At 34.2% G+C, this 16,544-nt stretch overlaps 2 protein-coding genes and 1 pseudogene across 4 annotated transcripts; 2 read left to right on the top strand and 1 right to left on the bottom strand.

Annotated features, from left to right (window-relative positions):
• The first annotated feature begins 3,873 nt into the window (after positions 1–3,873).
• On the top strand, positions 3,874–6,051 carry LOC106312296 (myosin heavy chain kinase C). The gene has a single exon (XM_013749761.1). The coding sequence runs from the start codon at positions 4,045–4,047 to the stop codon at positions 5,452–5,454; it is 1,410 nt and encodes a 469-aa protein (XP_013605215.1). The 5' UTR covers positions 3,874–4,044; the 3' UTR covers positions 5,455–6,051.
• Positions 6,052–7,407: 1,356 nt separating this feature from the next.
• LOC106308415 lies at positions 7,408–10,555 on the bottom strand (annotated as a pseudogene).
• Positions 10,556–14,229: 3,674 nt separating this feature from the next.
• Positions 14,230–15,545, top strand: LOC106310242. 3 transcript variants are annotated; one of them, XM_013747478.1, is made up of 2 exons: positions 14,230–14,515; positions 14,865–15,545. In XM_013747478.1, exons 1-2 carry the CDS (start codon positions 14,301–14,303, stop codon positions 15,460–15,462), a joined length of 813 nt encoding a protein of 270 aa, XP_013602932.1. In that variant the 5' UTR covers positions 14,230–14,300; the 3' UTR covers positions 15,463–15,545. The 3 variants fall into 3 exon arrangements, with proteins under 3 accessions (XP_013602932.1, XP_013602933.1, XP_013602931.1); XM_013747479.1 differs by having other exon boundaries at positions 14,230–14,990; positions 15,098–15,545; XM_013747477.1 differs by having other exon boundaries at positions 14,230–14,990; positions 15,072–15,545.
• The last annotated feature ends 999 nt before the right edge of the window (positions 15,546–16,544 follow it).

Raw genomic sequence — 16,544 nt, 5'->3', positions numbered from 1 at the left:
TCAGTTTAAACAAGCAAAACAATTTCAATTCATTCAGATTTCGAGTTTAAACAATCTTAGCAACAGTTCTATTTGATCAAGACAATCAATCAAGATTCAAATTCAAACAATCAAAACCGATTTTTCAAATTAGGGTTTAGGGTTTCGATTTGATCTTAGATCAAAAGGGGTTTAATTTGAGATTCAAAATCATCAAGGATTTTGATTTTAATTGATCAATAGATCAATCTCGATTTAGGGTTTGGGGTATCGAACTTATAGAGCTTCGATTTACTCATTAGGGTTTGATCTATTATCCTATGGCTTTTATCATAAAGATTAGGTTTTATGGTTTCATTCTTTATCAAACAATCCAAATTCGATTCATAGGTTCTTAGATTTCGAATTACCTTTTAGCTTAGTAGATTGTTGAAACCGGACCACCAAGAAGGATGAACCGCGAGCTGGACACGAACGAGACGCGAGCTGGCTACTACCGGATTGAGGCTGATGTCCCGAATGAGCTGGAGCAGGTCGGGAACGCGAGCTGGATGAGCTGAGATCGGGTTGATCAGGTCGCGAACAGGTTAGGGATCTGGATGGTTTGTATCGCGATCGGGGTCCCGAATGAGCTGGAGCAGGTCGGGAACGCGAGCTGGATGAGCTGAGATCGGGTTGATCAGGTCGCGAACAGGTTAGGGATCTGGATGGTTTGTATCACGATCGGGATTAGGTTTCTCGCCGGGAAGATTAGGGTTCAAGCCGGCTAGGGTTTTAGGGTTTGACGAATTGGGTATTAGCTTAGAGATTTAGAGTTTCGTGTTGATAACGTGTTGTGAACTTAAGGAATTAGAATCTGTAAGTTCTTGTTATTATTAATCAATCATAAGGTGCCCTTATATATGGGTGTTACAAAGAGATAAAAGGAAAGACATAAATATGGAAAGTGTACAAATACAAGGAAAAGGAAACTAGGGTTTCCCCTTTTCTAAGCCGCCTCTCTCTCTCTCTCTCTCTCTCTCTCTTGCGGCCGCCTCTCTCTCTCTCTCTAGGTATTGGGCCGGTTATAGACTGGACCGGTTATGACATCCACAATATGATTTATAACAGTGGTCAAATTATTTTTACTTTTTCCATTACAAATAGATTCATGTTTTAGGAAAAAATATTTATTTCTAAAATTACATTTTTTCCGTTTTCAAAGTATTTTTTTTATTAAGTAATAGTGGTAAATTGTAAATTTCAATAAGATTAGTTGTGTTTACTAGATTTATACTGGCTAAAATTTATGGAAATGATTCATCACAAAATGATTTAATATGTGTAAGAACTTTTAAACATATATTCTTTTAAAATAAAAAGAGTAATATTGTGAGCTTCTTTTTTTGGTAATCATGTTAAAAATTATGAGCTTCTTTAGCTTGAAAAGGCCTACTCTCCTGACAATAATATGAACTGTATAATCTTCTGTCTGTGAAAAACTTTATCCATTATTTGCTGTCGTAGTTAAATTACCTAAATTCCAAAGCTTCTAATGGGAACATGTACAACCTAGTATAAAATTGACCATCGACTTCGAGTCTTCAGCTACCAACAAAGTCCCATATAAACACTGATTTATCCAACATACACCTTTTTCTTTTGAAAAATACATTTCATCTCTTCTTCATTTTTACATTTCATATTTACGTCAAAAACGAAGGAAAAAGCGAAACAAAAATGGGAAAGTTATTCATAATTCTGTCGTGTTTGAAACTAAACAAGATAAAAACCTAATTCAACTTGTTTAACTGAGGACTGAGGAGTTACAGAAAAGAGAAGTCAAACATTTAGAAGAAAAGTTCTCTCACAACGTGATCAATACCAATCTTAAGGTAAAATATTTTAATTATTAAATTCTCTCTAACGCTTCGAGAAACACCTTTTCTGTGTTTGCTCCCTATTACGTAATGTTATAGTATGATGCTGCAACGTGTGAAGACGAGGAGCCAACAGCACAGCCACACACATACCTTATCTTATTTTATTCGCCAACCAACCGAAAATAAAACAAAGCCATATTTTTGTCAAATCATACAAGTCTGATTAGTGGTTTCTTATAGGGGGTTCAATTCGGATATCGGTTCGGTTTTGGTTCGGTTTTGGTTCGGTTTCTTGGTTTTTCAGTTTTTCGGTTAGTAAAATATAACTAATATTCTAAATCCATATTTACTTCGGTTCGGTTCGGTTTATATATCGTCGGTTTTCGGTTTATTCGGTTTTATACCAAAAATAATAATTTAGTTTGAGATTATATTATATAAATTTTAGAGTCATATTGTCATCGCAGTCATTTATTAAAAAAATATTATATTTTCAAATAAAAGAGCAAAAAAAATAATAATGCTTATACCTTCAGATGAAATAATCAAATTTAGAATTAAAATCAAAGCTCGAAATTTTGAAAATAAAAATACAAAACAAAAGAAAAGTATGAAAGAAAAGTTTTTCCCGTTTATAAATAAGAAAAAAGTTGTGAAGAATTTTTTCTAGTTATTATCCATCAAATTTATAACCATTCACTTTAATTTAATCAATGTTAAAAGAAAGCAAAATGATTAAAAGAAGAAGACTAAGAAAATAAGAAGCCTTAGTTGCGATGAATTATTATTTAATTATATTTTAAGTATTTTTCAAATTAGGATTTTTTATTACTATAAAAAATATGGTAATACTTATTAACAAAATAATAACTTATATAACAAATAGATTTTCATGTGACGTTATAAAATATGTACATATGTACAGATTTTCATTTGATCGGTTTTGTTCGGTTTATTCGGTTTAATCGATTATAAACCAAACCATATCCAAATCTTACGGTTTTTATAAAATCATATTCATTCGGTTTATATGGTATATATCAAAATCACACCATATTATCTATTTCGATTCGGCACAGTTCGGTTTTACCATATTGGACAGACCTAGTTTCTCATCATGGTACTGTTTTTATAATCACCAACCATAAACGCGATAATATATAGCATACAAAAAATAACATTCTCATCTTGCTTATACAGCCATAATTTTAACTTGTAGCATTTTCTAATTTACTATTTTCTGCCCATTGAAAATCACAGTTACATTAAACATTTATGAAAAGTTGATTCCACACATTCACATCTCTTGCTGGTGAAAATACCTTCACATTTGATCAACAAAAATGTACTTAGTAATATTAGAAATTTGAAGTGTTTCGTGAAAATAGACGATGTAACTAATTATTTTGTCAACTTGTAACGAAATATTCATCACTTTACATAGCTAAAATCATCTCCAACTCAACTCCAAAACATTATTTTAGTGTGATTTTGATACTAAAACCTTCTCTAACCCAACACTAAAAATCACACTATTTTAGTACAACACTATAATTTCACACCAAATTTGGTGTGACATTATTCACCACACTAAAATACTATTCACCACACTAAAATACTATTCACTTAATTTATTAATAAAATAGACAATTAAATAAATAACAAATAAAACTATAAATACATATAATATTATAAAATAATTTTTAATGTGAAATTTAGTGTTATGGTTGGGAAAAAAAATTTGTTAGTGCTAAAATTACACTAAAATAGAGTGGTTTTAACAATATAATAGTGTTACGGGGTGGAGATCATCTAAGGGCTTTATTTAATAAACAAACGAAAATACTAGTTTATATATTACTTTATACAGAAAATAATGTCTGTCTGCATACTTTCCAATGAATCTGGCACAACCGGTGTCCGGTCTTCGACTCACGTCTTCTCCAACACGTGTCGGTTTTACACGTCTTAAGTTTTCCTACATTTCTGCATACGAAACTGTATATATACCCCCACCCATCTCCTTCTGCTATAGTTACAATTCTACGTAACATTTCAAGATTGTTTTTTTTTTTGACAAAGGGCTTAACATTTCAAGATAGTTACACCACACGCGGAAAAAAAAAACAAAAAAGATCGAACTCTCTCTTTTCTGTCCAACACAAATAAATCAATCAATTGTTTCTGTAATCTCGAAAAAAGTATGGCTATTCAAGATAACCACAGTCGCAACGATCCTTACCGGAGGCTCACTTTCGCCTCTTTCTTGAAATCTGATTCCCTCGACGCCGGCGACGAAGCTTACCACACCGACGGCGATCACAACCACAGCGACAACAAAGACGCTATTAGCACCAACAGCGATTCTCAGCGTCCAAGCAACGCCTCAACTAGCGATTCATCATCATCACCAATCTACCCACTATCTCCATGGAACCAAACTTACTATCCACCCAACGACAATACGACGGCGTTTTCCTCTACCAATCAGTCATCCTGGAACCAATCCTGTTCTCCGTACCACAAATCGCCTTGGATTTACCAAACCAGAAACAGCGATTTCGAGGATGATCCAGATAACGGTTTAGTCGGTACGATCGTGAGGCAAGAGGGACACGTGTACTCCCTTGCTGCTGCAGGGGATCTTCTCTTCACAGGATCCGATTCCAAGAACATTCGGGTCTGGAAGGATCTGAAAGATTTCTCCGGGTTTAAATCCACAAGCGGGTTTGTTAAAGCGATTGTGATAACCGGAGATAACCGGGTTTTCACCGGTCACCAAGACGGTAAAATCCGGGTTTGGAGAGGCTCGAAGAGAAACCCAGAGAGATACTCAAGGGTCGGAAGCTTACCGACTCTGAAAGAGTTTCTCACCAAATCGGTAAACCCTAAAAACTACGTCGAAACTCGTCGCAAGAAAAACAAACTGAAGATCCGACATTTCGACGCTGTGTCGTGTCTTACCGTAAACGAAGATCTCGGTTTGCTATACTCCGGTTCGTGGGACAAGACTCTAAAAGTCTGGAGATTATCAGATTCGAAATGTCTAGAATCGATCGAGGCTCACGACGACGCGGTCAACACGGTGGTCGCCGGGTTTGACGATTTGGTATTCACCGGATCAGCCGACGGAACGTTGAAAGTATGGAAACGTGAGCTCCAAGGGAGAGAGACCAAGCATGTTCTGGTACACGTGTTGATGAAACAAGAGAGCGCCGTGACGGCGTTAGCCGTTAATTTAATCGACGCTGTGATTTACTGTGGATCATCTGACGGTTCCGTTAATTTCTGGGAACGGAAGAAATATTTGACTCACGGTGGGACGATTCACGGCCACCGAATGGCGGTGCTATGTCTCACCTCCGCCGGGAGTCTGTTGCTGAGCGGGGGAGCTGATAAAAATATCTGCGTTTGGAGGAGGAACGGTGACGGATCTCACACGTGTCTCTCTGTTTTGATGGATCACGACGGACCTGTTAAGTGTTTAACGGCGGTGGAAGAAGCAGAGGACGAGGTTAACGACGGTGATAAAGCAGATCAACGGTGGATAGTGTACAGTGGAAGTTTAGACAAATCGGTGAAAGTGTGGCGCGTGACGGACTACGCGTCTTAATTATTGAACATTAAAGTCAACAGCGCGTAAAGGTGTGAAACGCGTGATAGAATGTTACGCGGCCCATCTAATGTGATTGTTTCCCTTTGTCGTAAAGTGGAAATTGATTGGGAGGCAAATAGGTAGATCTTGGTACAAGTGAACGGCCAATAATAAACAGCCACGTCATGTGAAATTTGTCTTTTCTTGTAAAGTTCGATAAAGTCGTGTCCCCTTTTGTTGTCTAGATTCTTTCTATGTAGTTTGTACATATTTAAATAATGTGTGTAACCAGAAGAAGAAAGAAGGTGGAGAAAGAAAGGAAAGAAAGATTCCGCTATAATTAAAAAAATAGAAAAAAATAGAAAAAAATCTGTTAAATGTAACTTGTTTGTATATATTTATGAATGGGTCATATGTTTGTATAGGGTTGGTTGTCATTGTTGAATGAATTCCACCTTTTCATTTTTTATGGTTGTTTTCTTTATTTTATATTGGAAACTGTAATATGACACTGCAACTAGAGATTTTGTGATACGTAAGGTGGATATATTAGTTCAGATTGTTGAAAATGAGTGTGACCTTTTTGTGTAAAATGTGATATTTTATTGTCGATGATGGATGAACATACGTAACGCAACAGTTAACTGTCTAATAAGCTTTTTATATGTATGGTTCATGCATCTATAGCGAACAAGATTGAGTCCTGACAAAACTATATTAGTGAATTTAACCAGAATGACCTATCTGAAAAAATGCATTCATCTAGTTCTAAAGAAACCCACAAGACAGGACAGAGTTAGAAAAAACGTAAAGCAGAGTTAAAAAGTAAGAATGAACAACATACATTACATATATAGATGATTGCTCTTGCAGCTCTACCACATCCGCCATCACCGCTTCCACATCTTGAGAACAGAAAGTTGTGCTGGTGTCAAATACCAGTAATCGACGAGAAATTGAATCTCCGTCGCATCGGCCATCACCGTTCCCACTTCTTCGCATCCTCTGCCACTCCCATCTCCGAAGCTTTTCTTTTAGCTTCAAACCCACTCTCTGTCACTCTTTTTGCTAAGCTCTCCACTGCATCTGCCATCACCTCAACATCAGAATCGATTGATCTCTGATCTGATAACAACTTTGCTCCCTCAACCTCTTTTTCTTTCTTATTTTTGACTTGTAACCCTATTTAGCCCAAATCAGATGTTTCTTGTTCCCTTCTTCCCACACTTCCAGTTGAAATCAACTAATTTTGTTTCTGGGTGTTATGAAAAATTCCAATCTTTTTAGCTCTTGTTATCTGAACTGTTTGGAAGAGGAGATCTGATGGACAAAGCAGAAGATAAATTTGGGTTTCATCGTGTTCTACAAATTGAAGACGATGAAAAAAAGGGGATCTTGGCGATTAGGGTCTGAGAAGCGAGTAAAGTAAATCTGAATTTCGAAAGTCAGATACAAGAGAGATTAGAGATCCGGGTTTGTATTTTTAATTGTTTTTTTTATGTTATCTAGTTGAAATGAGATTAGTTAGGCTATCAACATTGGTTTAACCTTTCAAAACCTTCCACATTGTCTTCTCTATTTTTCACATCGTCTTCTCTCTCTTATATCTAATAATTCAACACCCACCCACTTACAATGGTTTGTTGAATTTTATTCAACACCCTATCCTATAATTGTTTTTTCAATAATTTTGTTTTTCATATGTTTTGTAATATATATTAACAATAATTTAATAAAATAAAATTAAATATTTTAGAATCAAACAAATGTTTTAAATAATTTTTTTTAATTTTTAAATTTAATATAAAATCAAATATTAAAAACGAAAAATATAGAAACTTTATTAAAATCAATAAAATTACAAGAAAATAAAAATATAATACAATACATTAATAAGCACACGACATAAATAATAAAACACACATAACTTAATTAGTGCAATAAACTCAATCGACAAACTTAAAAATCTTTTCAACCATGAAACATTCCAAACTTTTCCCATATGTGTTTGACTAAATCTGCTTGCAATTCATGATGCACATTGAAATCACGCAATTCCGATAGCACGTACATGATTTGCAAATGCATGTAGCACTTCAGTCGAGAATGGTTGTGGTGCATTAGATCCACTTGCCTCAGATTGATCATAGTCAGTCCAGTGTTGAGCATATGTATCTCGTTCATCTTCAACAATCATGTTATGCAATATGATACATGACCTCATTATAATAGCCAAATCGGGAATGTCCCACATTCGAGCTGGTTCACAAATGATTTTAAATCGAGCCTGCAACACTCCGAATGCACGTTCGATGTCCTTCCGGCAACCCTCTTGAACTTTTGCAAATAACTTGTCTGGTTCACTTTGAGGAAGCCTAATCGATTTGATGAAAGTAGGATAAGAATGATAGATACCGTCAGCTAGATAATACGCCATATTATACAGACGTTGGTTCACGAAGAAGTTCACTCTTGGAGTATTTCCTTGTTCAACATCATCAAACACTGGTGAACAATCTAGAACGTTTATATCGTTTAATGTGCCGGAACATAAAAAAAACGCATGTCAGATCCATAGATCATGGGATGCAACTGCTTCAAGAATAACAGTGGTGGTTCCCTTATCTCCTCGAGTAAATTGTCCTTCCCACGCTGTAGGACAATTTTTCCATTCCCAGTGCATACAATCAATACTCCCAATCATCCCTGGAAACCCTCATTTTTCACTAACATGCCAAATTCTCTGCATGTCATCTTGAGTTGGGGCTCTGAGATACACTTGCTCATACAATTGTATGATTCCCTTACACAATCTACGCAAGCACTCCAAAGCTGTAGTACCTCCAATTTTGATGTATTCATCCACCGCGTCGGCTGCAACACCATACGCTAACATTCGCATGGATGTGGTACATTTTGCTAATGGAGATATACCTTCTTTATTAGCTGCGTTGAATCGATGGGTGAAGTAGTCGTCACTGCTTGATAGATCCCCAACAATCCGGAGGAAAACATGTTTTCGCATCCGGAATCGTCGACAAAACATTGCATCGTCATATGTAGGTTGATTGAAAAAGTAGTCGTCAATCAGCCTTTGATTTGCAGCTGCATGATCTCTCTTGAAGTATCTTCTCTTGTACTAGATGGATAATCTTGCTCTATTTTTTGTCGACGCTCTCTAAAGTGGTTTAGGATATACCTCTCTTCAATTTCAGACTGCCTTTTGTAAGCTTCGATATCAAAATCAAATTCTGATGGATCCATTGAGATTGTTTTAGTAAGTTGAGATTTATTTTATAAATACATAAATGGAAGAAATGAGTTCTTATTTATAGGAAAATGGAACCAACAAATTGAGTGGTTGGAGGAAAGCATTATAAAAGCATGGTGAGTGGTTGGATGATAAGATTGACGAAAGTCACGGGCATTTGACATCATTATTAAAGTTCGGTGAGTGGTTGGAGGATAAAATAGATTAAAGTCACGGGAACTTGACCACATTATTAAAGTTTGGTGAGTGGTTGGAAGATAAGATAGATGAAAGTCACGGGCACTTTACCACATTATTAAAGTTTGGTGAGTGGTTGGAAGATAAGATAGATGAAAGTCACGGGCACTTTACCACATTATTAAAGTTTGGTGAGTGGTTGGAAGATAAGATAGATGAAAGTCACGGGCACTTTACCACATTATTAAAGTTTGGTGAGTGGTTGGAAGATAAGATAGATGAAAGTCACGGGCACTTTACCACATTATTAAAGTTTGGTGAGTGGTTGGAAGATAAGATAGATGAAAGTCACGGGCACTTTACCACATTATTAAAGTTTGGTGAGTGGTTGGAAGATAAGATAGATGAAAGTCACGGGCACTTTACCACATTATTAAAGTTTGGTGAGTGGTTGGAAGATAAGATAGATGAAAGTCACATGCACTTGACAGTACTATTAAAGTTTGGTGAGTGGTTGAAAGATAAGGTAGATGAAAGTTACAGGCACTTGAAAGCATTATTAAAGTATGTCGAGTGGTTCAAGGATAAGATTCTTCAGATAAAAGCTGAAAGATACATATTATATTATTAAAATAGAACATGACAAACAAACATTATTAAAATAGAAGATGACAAGCGAACATTATTAAAGCTTGGAGTGACATGATACAGACAACCACTTGTGATTATAATTAATTTTCAAATAACTCGTCGCTCAACTGTTTGAACAGCTCTTTGCTCTGGTCACTGAGATGTTGCTTTTCACTTAGCTTTAACCACATCTTCATCTTCTTAGCCCGAGTCTTTTCTTTCATCAGCTGGTTTGCTTCTTCTTGCCTTTGTGTTGCCTCTTTTCGCCTTTTGTTTGACTCCTCTTGCAACATGGTTATTTTTTCCAAGCGTTCCAACTCTTACGCCTTGATTTGTTTGAATTCAATAAAATCTTCATTGACCACTTCCAAAGCTGCATCCCTCCCCATTGGACGAGCACTGGATCCTACAGAGTTGGAGTCACTAGCATCACTTTCATGGACTCTCTTAGATCTACTGCTCCCAGAGCCAGTATTTCCTCCTACCTGACTACCATAACGTGGTTCATCACGGACATCGAGCCATTCAGACATTAAATTAAAATGTCCATTCTTTTCACCTGAATAAAGCTCATGTGCTTTCGCCAATATATCGTTCTCCGACCACCCGCTTTGTTGTAGACGTTTAGCATTATCATAAGCACCGATCCATTTCCCCAATATTTTGTTTACGTAGTTGAAATGATTTCTGCAGGATATCAAATCACGTGGAGGATCAAATGAGCAATGCTCATTACAATACTCTGTAATTTTACCCCAATATGCGTCGCTTTTTTTGGTTTCGGCCAATAACTCTGTCTGTTCCATATTTAACCCACCCGCTCAGTAACACCAAATTTTGCGCAGTGGTCCACTTGGGGCTTTTCCGACGAGTAGAAGTTGAATCCACTGCATTTGGAGTCACTTCATTAAGACCTCTCATACCACCAAGAGCCATTTGTGTAGAAAATTCAGGAAATTCAGTTGCTCCAACATTTGGAACAACTTCATTACCATGTGGAGTAGAAGAATAAGAAGGTGTTTGAGATGGATGTGGCATCATCGATCCATAATTTGGAAGATAGGTTGGAATAGCTGATGGCATGAAAAAATTTGGTTAATAATCATAATTTGGTAAATGTTGAGGATTGCTAGAAGATTGATTCTGAAATTGATAGTTATTGGGATTTGGATAGTTAAAAGGATAATTATTAGAATTTTGTGTGTTAAAAAGATTATTATTGGGATTCATTTCACTTGAAAAAGAAGAAAAATATAAAATCAAGAGTTTTTTTTGTAGAATAATATAAAAATTATAGTAGAAAGAGATGAGTTTTTTTTCTGTGTCCAAGTCAAATGAAAAAAGTCTCTATTTATAGAGTATGAAAAATAAAAATTTTGATGTAAAAATATTTAAAAAAAAATAAAAATTTAAGAGATAATTGATCTGAAATAATTGAGAGGAAAAAACAAATCAGAAAATTCACTTACCAATGTTTTAGTGACAAGTGGCTTTTGGGGGGTCAATTTTGCCTTATCTTTAACGATTCAACAATGTTGAATTATTTCAACTATGTTGAATGCACGTAAGATTCATCTACCTTTTCAATACCCCATTGCACCTTTTCAATTATTGAATCAACAAATTCAATAGGCCATTGTAAGTAGTCTTAGAGAAAGTCAGGAATGTGTAGTTGTGTCCTAGAGCATCTCCAAAAAAACTCTCTATTATAGAGTTTTGCAATATTTTAAGTTTCAAGGTGTTTTTCTCTCCTAACAAAAAAAAATATTTTTTTCCAAAAGCAAAACTTCAAATTTTACTTCAAAATTATTTGTAATTCACACTATGCTCCTTATATTTATCATTATTAATATAAATCCATAAAACTTTTATAGATAACTAGCACATATATAAAAATATTATAGTAATATTAATTAATAAAATCTTATATTAAAATATAAAATTATAAATAGAATACATAATTAAATATTAAATTACAAGCAAAATACTATATTATTACATAAAATTATTTTCTTAATGCTCTATTTTGGGTTACACAAAATTTGTTTGGAAAATATTTTAGAAGTCCAGGAGAAAATTTACTAAACTATTAGTGTTGTTGTAATATTTAAATTTGTGTAATAATTATGTCTTCATGTATCTTCTTAAAAAAATTTCTACTAAGTTTCTTTTGTAATATTCTTATTGCCTAATTCTACTTTTAAAATATTATAAATCTTATTTTATTTTTTTATTTTTAAAATTAAGTTTAAAATTTAAATTTATAAAAATAAATTTGAAATATTTAAAATATACAAAAGTTTTAAAGATTAAAACTATGAATGAGAAAATACTTAAAAATCATAAATGTTAGATATAATTAATTATAAGGACCAAAATGCAAATAAAAAGATGAAGCTTCAAATTTAGAGTTTTGAGTAGTGAAATTTCATATTTGAAGTTTCACTGCTCAAAACTCAAAATTTGAAGTTTTGAAGTTCCTTTTTAGAGAGCAAAAAACTCTATATTTGAAGTTATAAATTTTTTTTTGGAGATGCTCTTAGTTGAGGGTAAGAAAGACAAATCACAGAGAAAAAATGTGTTACAAGTGGGAAGTGTTTCCAAGTATAATTCCAAAGTGAGAATGTGTCTTATAGCGTAATATTTCTATATATATTGTTTGTTCTGACTGGATTTTATTGTTCAATCAATTGGTTTCTCCTTTAATTAGAAAAAATCATGAGATATGATCCAAGAATCATTTGTATCATATTTGTATCTGATTCTTCTTATTTATTAGCATTTTTGTATGATAAAAAATCTTGTAAAATATAAGGAATCTCAGTTTTGACTTTTGATGAATATAATAAATTTGACAATTTCATCCCTGATATTATATATATATATATATATATTAAATCTAATTCTTTTCTTTTTGCTCACTTTTCGCAAACATCAAATCTTTTTTTTCAGAACACACACGAGTGTCAAATACTAACTTCACCAACTCAAAACTGATCCTAAACATGTACAGATTAAATAAATAACAACAAATCCAAGTTTTCAATTAGAGAAAATTTGGATATGCCTTATCATGTCATAAATCCAAGACCACTCCAGCTTGGATGATAACATAAGCTCCGATAGTTTGGGGTTAGTACTTCTGCGTTTCTTTTGCTTAAAATAGACTAGTAGAACTGTTTGTTAAATGGAATAAGAGACGATACTTAGACCATGATTAACCCGGAGTTTTTAGAATGAGGTTCTTATCGGAAGTTAAAAAACGGTTTCTTTAACTTCCATTAAGAATCTCATCCTAAGAACTCCGAATTAATCATGCTCTTAATCGATATGGTTTAGCCGTTTAGGTAATGGAACTGCTGTACTAAAGTTATAGTCAAGATTGTTGTGAAAAATAAACCATCCCTGGCTACTATTTATTATATAAAAAATAATGATTATATTTAGTAGTTACTTTAATGGAAATCTGAACATCCACGGTTACCAATTTATAATGTACTTATATTAAATTTAATTAATCGTAGTAGCGTGATTATCACAACCGACCTTAGCTCAGTTGGTAGAGCGGAAGACTGTAGTGTTAGCATATAATCTTTAGGTCGCTGATTCGATTCTGTCCGGTCGAATTTTTTAGTTTTAATGATCTAAGGACCCGTGAGAAGAAGAAGCCCAAGAGCTCCTTTTGTTTTTTTTACCTCATTTTCCTTGGAAAGTCCATAAAACAAAGATAACAGGCTCATACATGTAAACAATAACCCAATATATCTAATCACTAATACTATGTTGTTCTACAAATTGTTAGTGTTTATTTAGTCTAACTTTGATGGCTGTAGTATTAGAGTTGAATTAAATAAAAATTATAATTTGAAGTAAAAGTTAGGCGGTAGAAACAATAAATTTATGTGATAGTTTTACTGTAGAAATATGAATTATTACTTTGTTTAATTAATATATTGACAACATTTTTATCGTATAAACTATAGTCTAGATAGCACGGAAGCTTCATCAGGTATTCGCTTCCCACTTCCTCGAAATCCAAATCCGAATCAGAAGCTTGTGGAAACTTTTGAAATCTCGTTTCCAAAATGCTTCCCAATTAATATATTTAAAAACATGTCGGAAGCTTAAGCTTCCATTTAGGACCACGCTTCCGTTTCAAAAACCCAATGTCATAAATAAATAGAAAAATATGTTTTATGTTTTTATTTTATATAAAATCTAAAATTAATAGCATTAAAATAGAAACTAATACTGTGCACAATAATTTTTAAGATATCTTGGACTATATATTCAAATATAGTGTGTCAATTATTTGTGAGATATTAAAAGAATAATCTATTTGATTAATTTCATGTATGTTATTATAAAATTAATTTGTTAAGAGTTTCACAACTATAATATGAAGACAGCTGAGTAGATATAAAATTAATAAAAATGAATAAATGTTTTTTTTTTTAAATTTGAATCATATGATTTTTAGTCATATGTTCTATACAGTTAATATATATATATATATATATATATATATATATATATATATTTGAATATAAGCTTCCAACACGTATCTGTTTCTTATTTTTTTTTTTAAATCGTGCTTCAGTTCTTTAATAAGATTATTCTTCCACGTGCTTGCTTCCGATTCTATATAACATAAGTTGTAGTAATATATATTATTTTAAAATAATAATTATAGATATCACTTTAATGAAATTTATTATAGGCTTAATAAATATAAGAGCGACGGCGATGGTGACAAAACACTAGGGTTTTCAATGCTGTTTCGAGGATGGGATCCGGATATTCCCGGGGATTCAAGGACTCGATCGGGTGTTTATCGGAAAGATACGATCATAGGGATATGGATTCCAAAAGGAATCTTGGAAAAAAGGTTAATTGGGGATTTGCAAAGGTTTATTCGGGTCGGGACTGGCAAGATTCGGGATTCACCAAGCTCTTCGAAAGGGATGCGGAATCCAGAGGATCTTGTACAATATACTCAAGGTACATTTTTCGTTATCATCAACGCGAGACCTCCCTCGATTGTTTTAGAGATTTGGGTTAATCAGATCCGATTGATTCATTATGATGAGGGGATTATTGGGTTACTGTATTTGATTTTTGGTGGTTTTTTGGAAAGTTTGGCTGGTTTTGTTGAATCTGGGATTTTGATTTTTCGAATCACTGATGGAGGATATTGCATTCATGGTTTGGATTCTTTACGTGGGGTTGTGGGTTTCGGGAACCAATATAAAAGAGGTCGTGAGAGTATTGAGTGTAGCATCATACCTTCCAATTTATTCTTGCAAAAGTTTAACAATCTTATAATCTGTTTTCTTCTGGTTTTGGTGAGGATGACTCAAAGTCAGCTTCTTGGGAATGGCGGTGATATGAAGAATGGCGAAGGAAACCGAAAACGACTGAATATTTCCGATAACTCTGACCTGATTAAGAGTTATTCCAAGACCTTGATAGGGAGGTACATGAACCCGATGGAGCAAGACGTCAAAGCGCTTTTGGTTACTGGTGTAGTTTTACTTGAGTTTTGCTATCACTTCAGGTTATATAATGGGAACATTGGTGTAGGAGTTTGCTCGGGTACCTGGTTAGGGATTTGGATCGATTGGCTTGGTCAGTGTATTATGAGGCTTGCTCCTAAACTGGTCCCTTCAAACCAGTTACAGGAAGCAGAACTGGAGATGAACAAGGCGTTAGGTTTCGGTTATTTGGGAAAGCAAGTGGTTGAGAGGGTGTGGTTCAAGGTAGCTGTAGAGAGGAGTGTTACGAAAGTTCTGTTCATGGTTTGTTCTACAAAAGAGATGGCAGTTGGCTTGGGAAGGTCAGAGAGGCTATGGTACAAGTTTCTTGCAAGTTGGAGTGGGCTACCTATAGTAGGATTTACTTTGGTCACAGGAGTTCTAAGGTTTCCAGATATGGGTCAAATGTTTTAATAATGGTGGTGAGAGTTGAAAAATGTACTTTTATTGACGTTGTGAATTTACATAATCCAATAAAAAATATTGAGGATGAGTCATCTAAAATTGCATCGTGGTTGGTTTCGATAGAGTGTGCTTGGGAAATTAAGGTGTGCCACTTTATTAGGGAGTTAACTATGTTAACTATGGTTTGTGACGTTAGATTCGACCAATATAGATTTATAATTATCATTACAAGGCCTCATTACGGGAGATGGCAGTGTTGTAGACGATGTGTTTTATTGGTGCGAGTTATTCATGAGAATTATACTCTCGCTGGTTGGAATAGATTTTTAGTTATATTTAATCCGGAGTTTATAAAAAGTTATTTCTGTATGGTATTAGACTACGATTGGTCTAGTGTTATTTTATTGGCAACACGGTTTTTCTTTGGTCACTTTTGGGAGTCCTGGAGCTTATTGTTATTAGAATATAATTTAAACTTGGCTTTGCTAAATAAAAGGACGATCATGTTGGTTTCGATTCGAGACTGGCGACTGTTTGATAAAAAATGGTACAATGGTTATCATCAGAATGTTGAACTAAGACGGTGTGCGTTTGTTTAACATGGGTCTGGTGAATACTTGAATGCAGTTCTGATATGGTGGCTGTGGGGTTTTGATGTTAAAACATTATCGGGTATCATTAAACCTGTATTTTCTGGTTCGATGGAGCAATACAAATATTGTTATATATGAAAATACTAAGTTGGAATGTTAGAGGACTCGGAAGTCATTGGACCATAAGTTATCTCCGGGAGATATGACACAAATATAAACCAGATTTTTTTTTTTTATCTGAAACGAAACAGAATTTCGAATTCGTACAAGGTTTTCAATCTCACTTTGGATATGATAGTTTGGTTACTGTGGACCCAAATGGGAGGAGCGGCGGTCTAGCTCTTTTTTATAACAAGGAATATCAAGTTGAAATCTTATATTCTAGCAACAGGATGATAGATATAGAGGCGGTGGTCAAAGGAAAACAAGTTTTTCTTACTTTTGTCTATGAGGATCCGGTACAAGAGTTAAGAGAACAGGTATGGGAGAGACTAACTC

Source organism: Brassica oleracea, chromosome C8 (genome assembly GCF_000695525.1).
Source record: "Brassica oleracea var. oleracea cultivar TO1000 chromosome C8, BOL, whole genome shotgun sequence".
Classification (NCBI taxonomy): domain Eukaryota; kingdom Viridiplantae; phylum Streptophyta; class Magnoliopsida; order Brassicales; family Brassicaceae; genus Brassica; species Brassica oleracea.
This window is presented reverse-complemented; position numbering and strand designations above follow the sequence as displayed.

Excerpts from the sequence above, each read along its gene's own strand:
- LOC106312296 (XM_013749761.1), top strand. The coding sequence starts at position 4,045 with ATGGCTATTCAAGATAACCACAGTCGCAACGATCCTTACCGGAGGCTC.
- LOC106310242 (XM_013747477.1), top strand. The coding sequence starts at position 14,287 with ATGCTGTTTCGAGGATGGGATCCGGATATTCCCGGGGATTCAAGGACT. Across the intron at positions 14,991-15,071 it reads TCCAAGACCTTGATAGGGAG|GTTATATAATGGGAACATTG; the intron begins GTACATGAACCC and ends CTATCACTTCAG.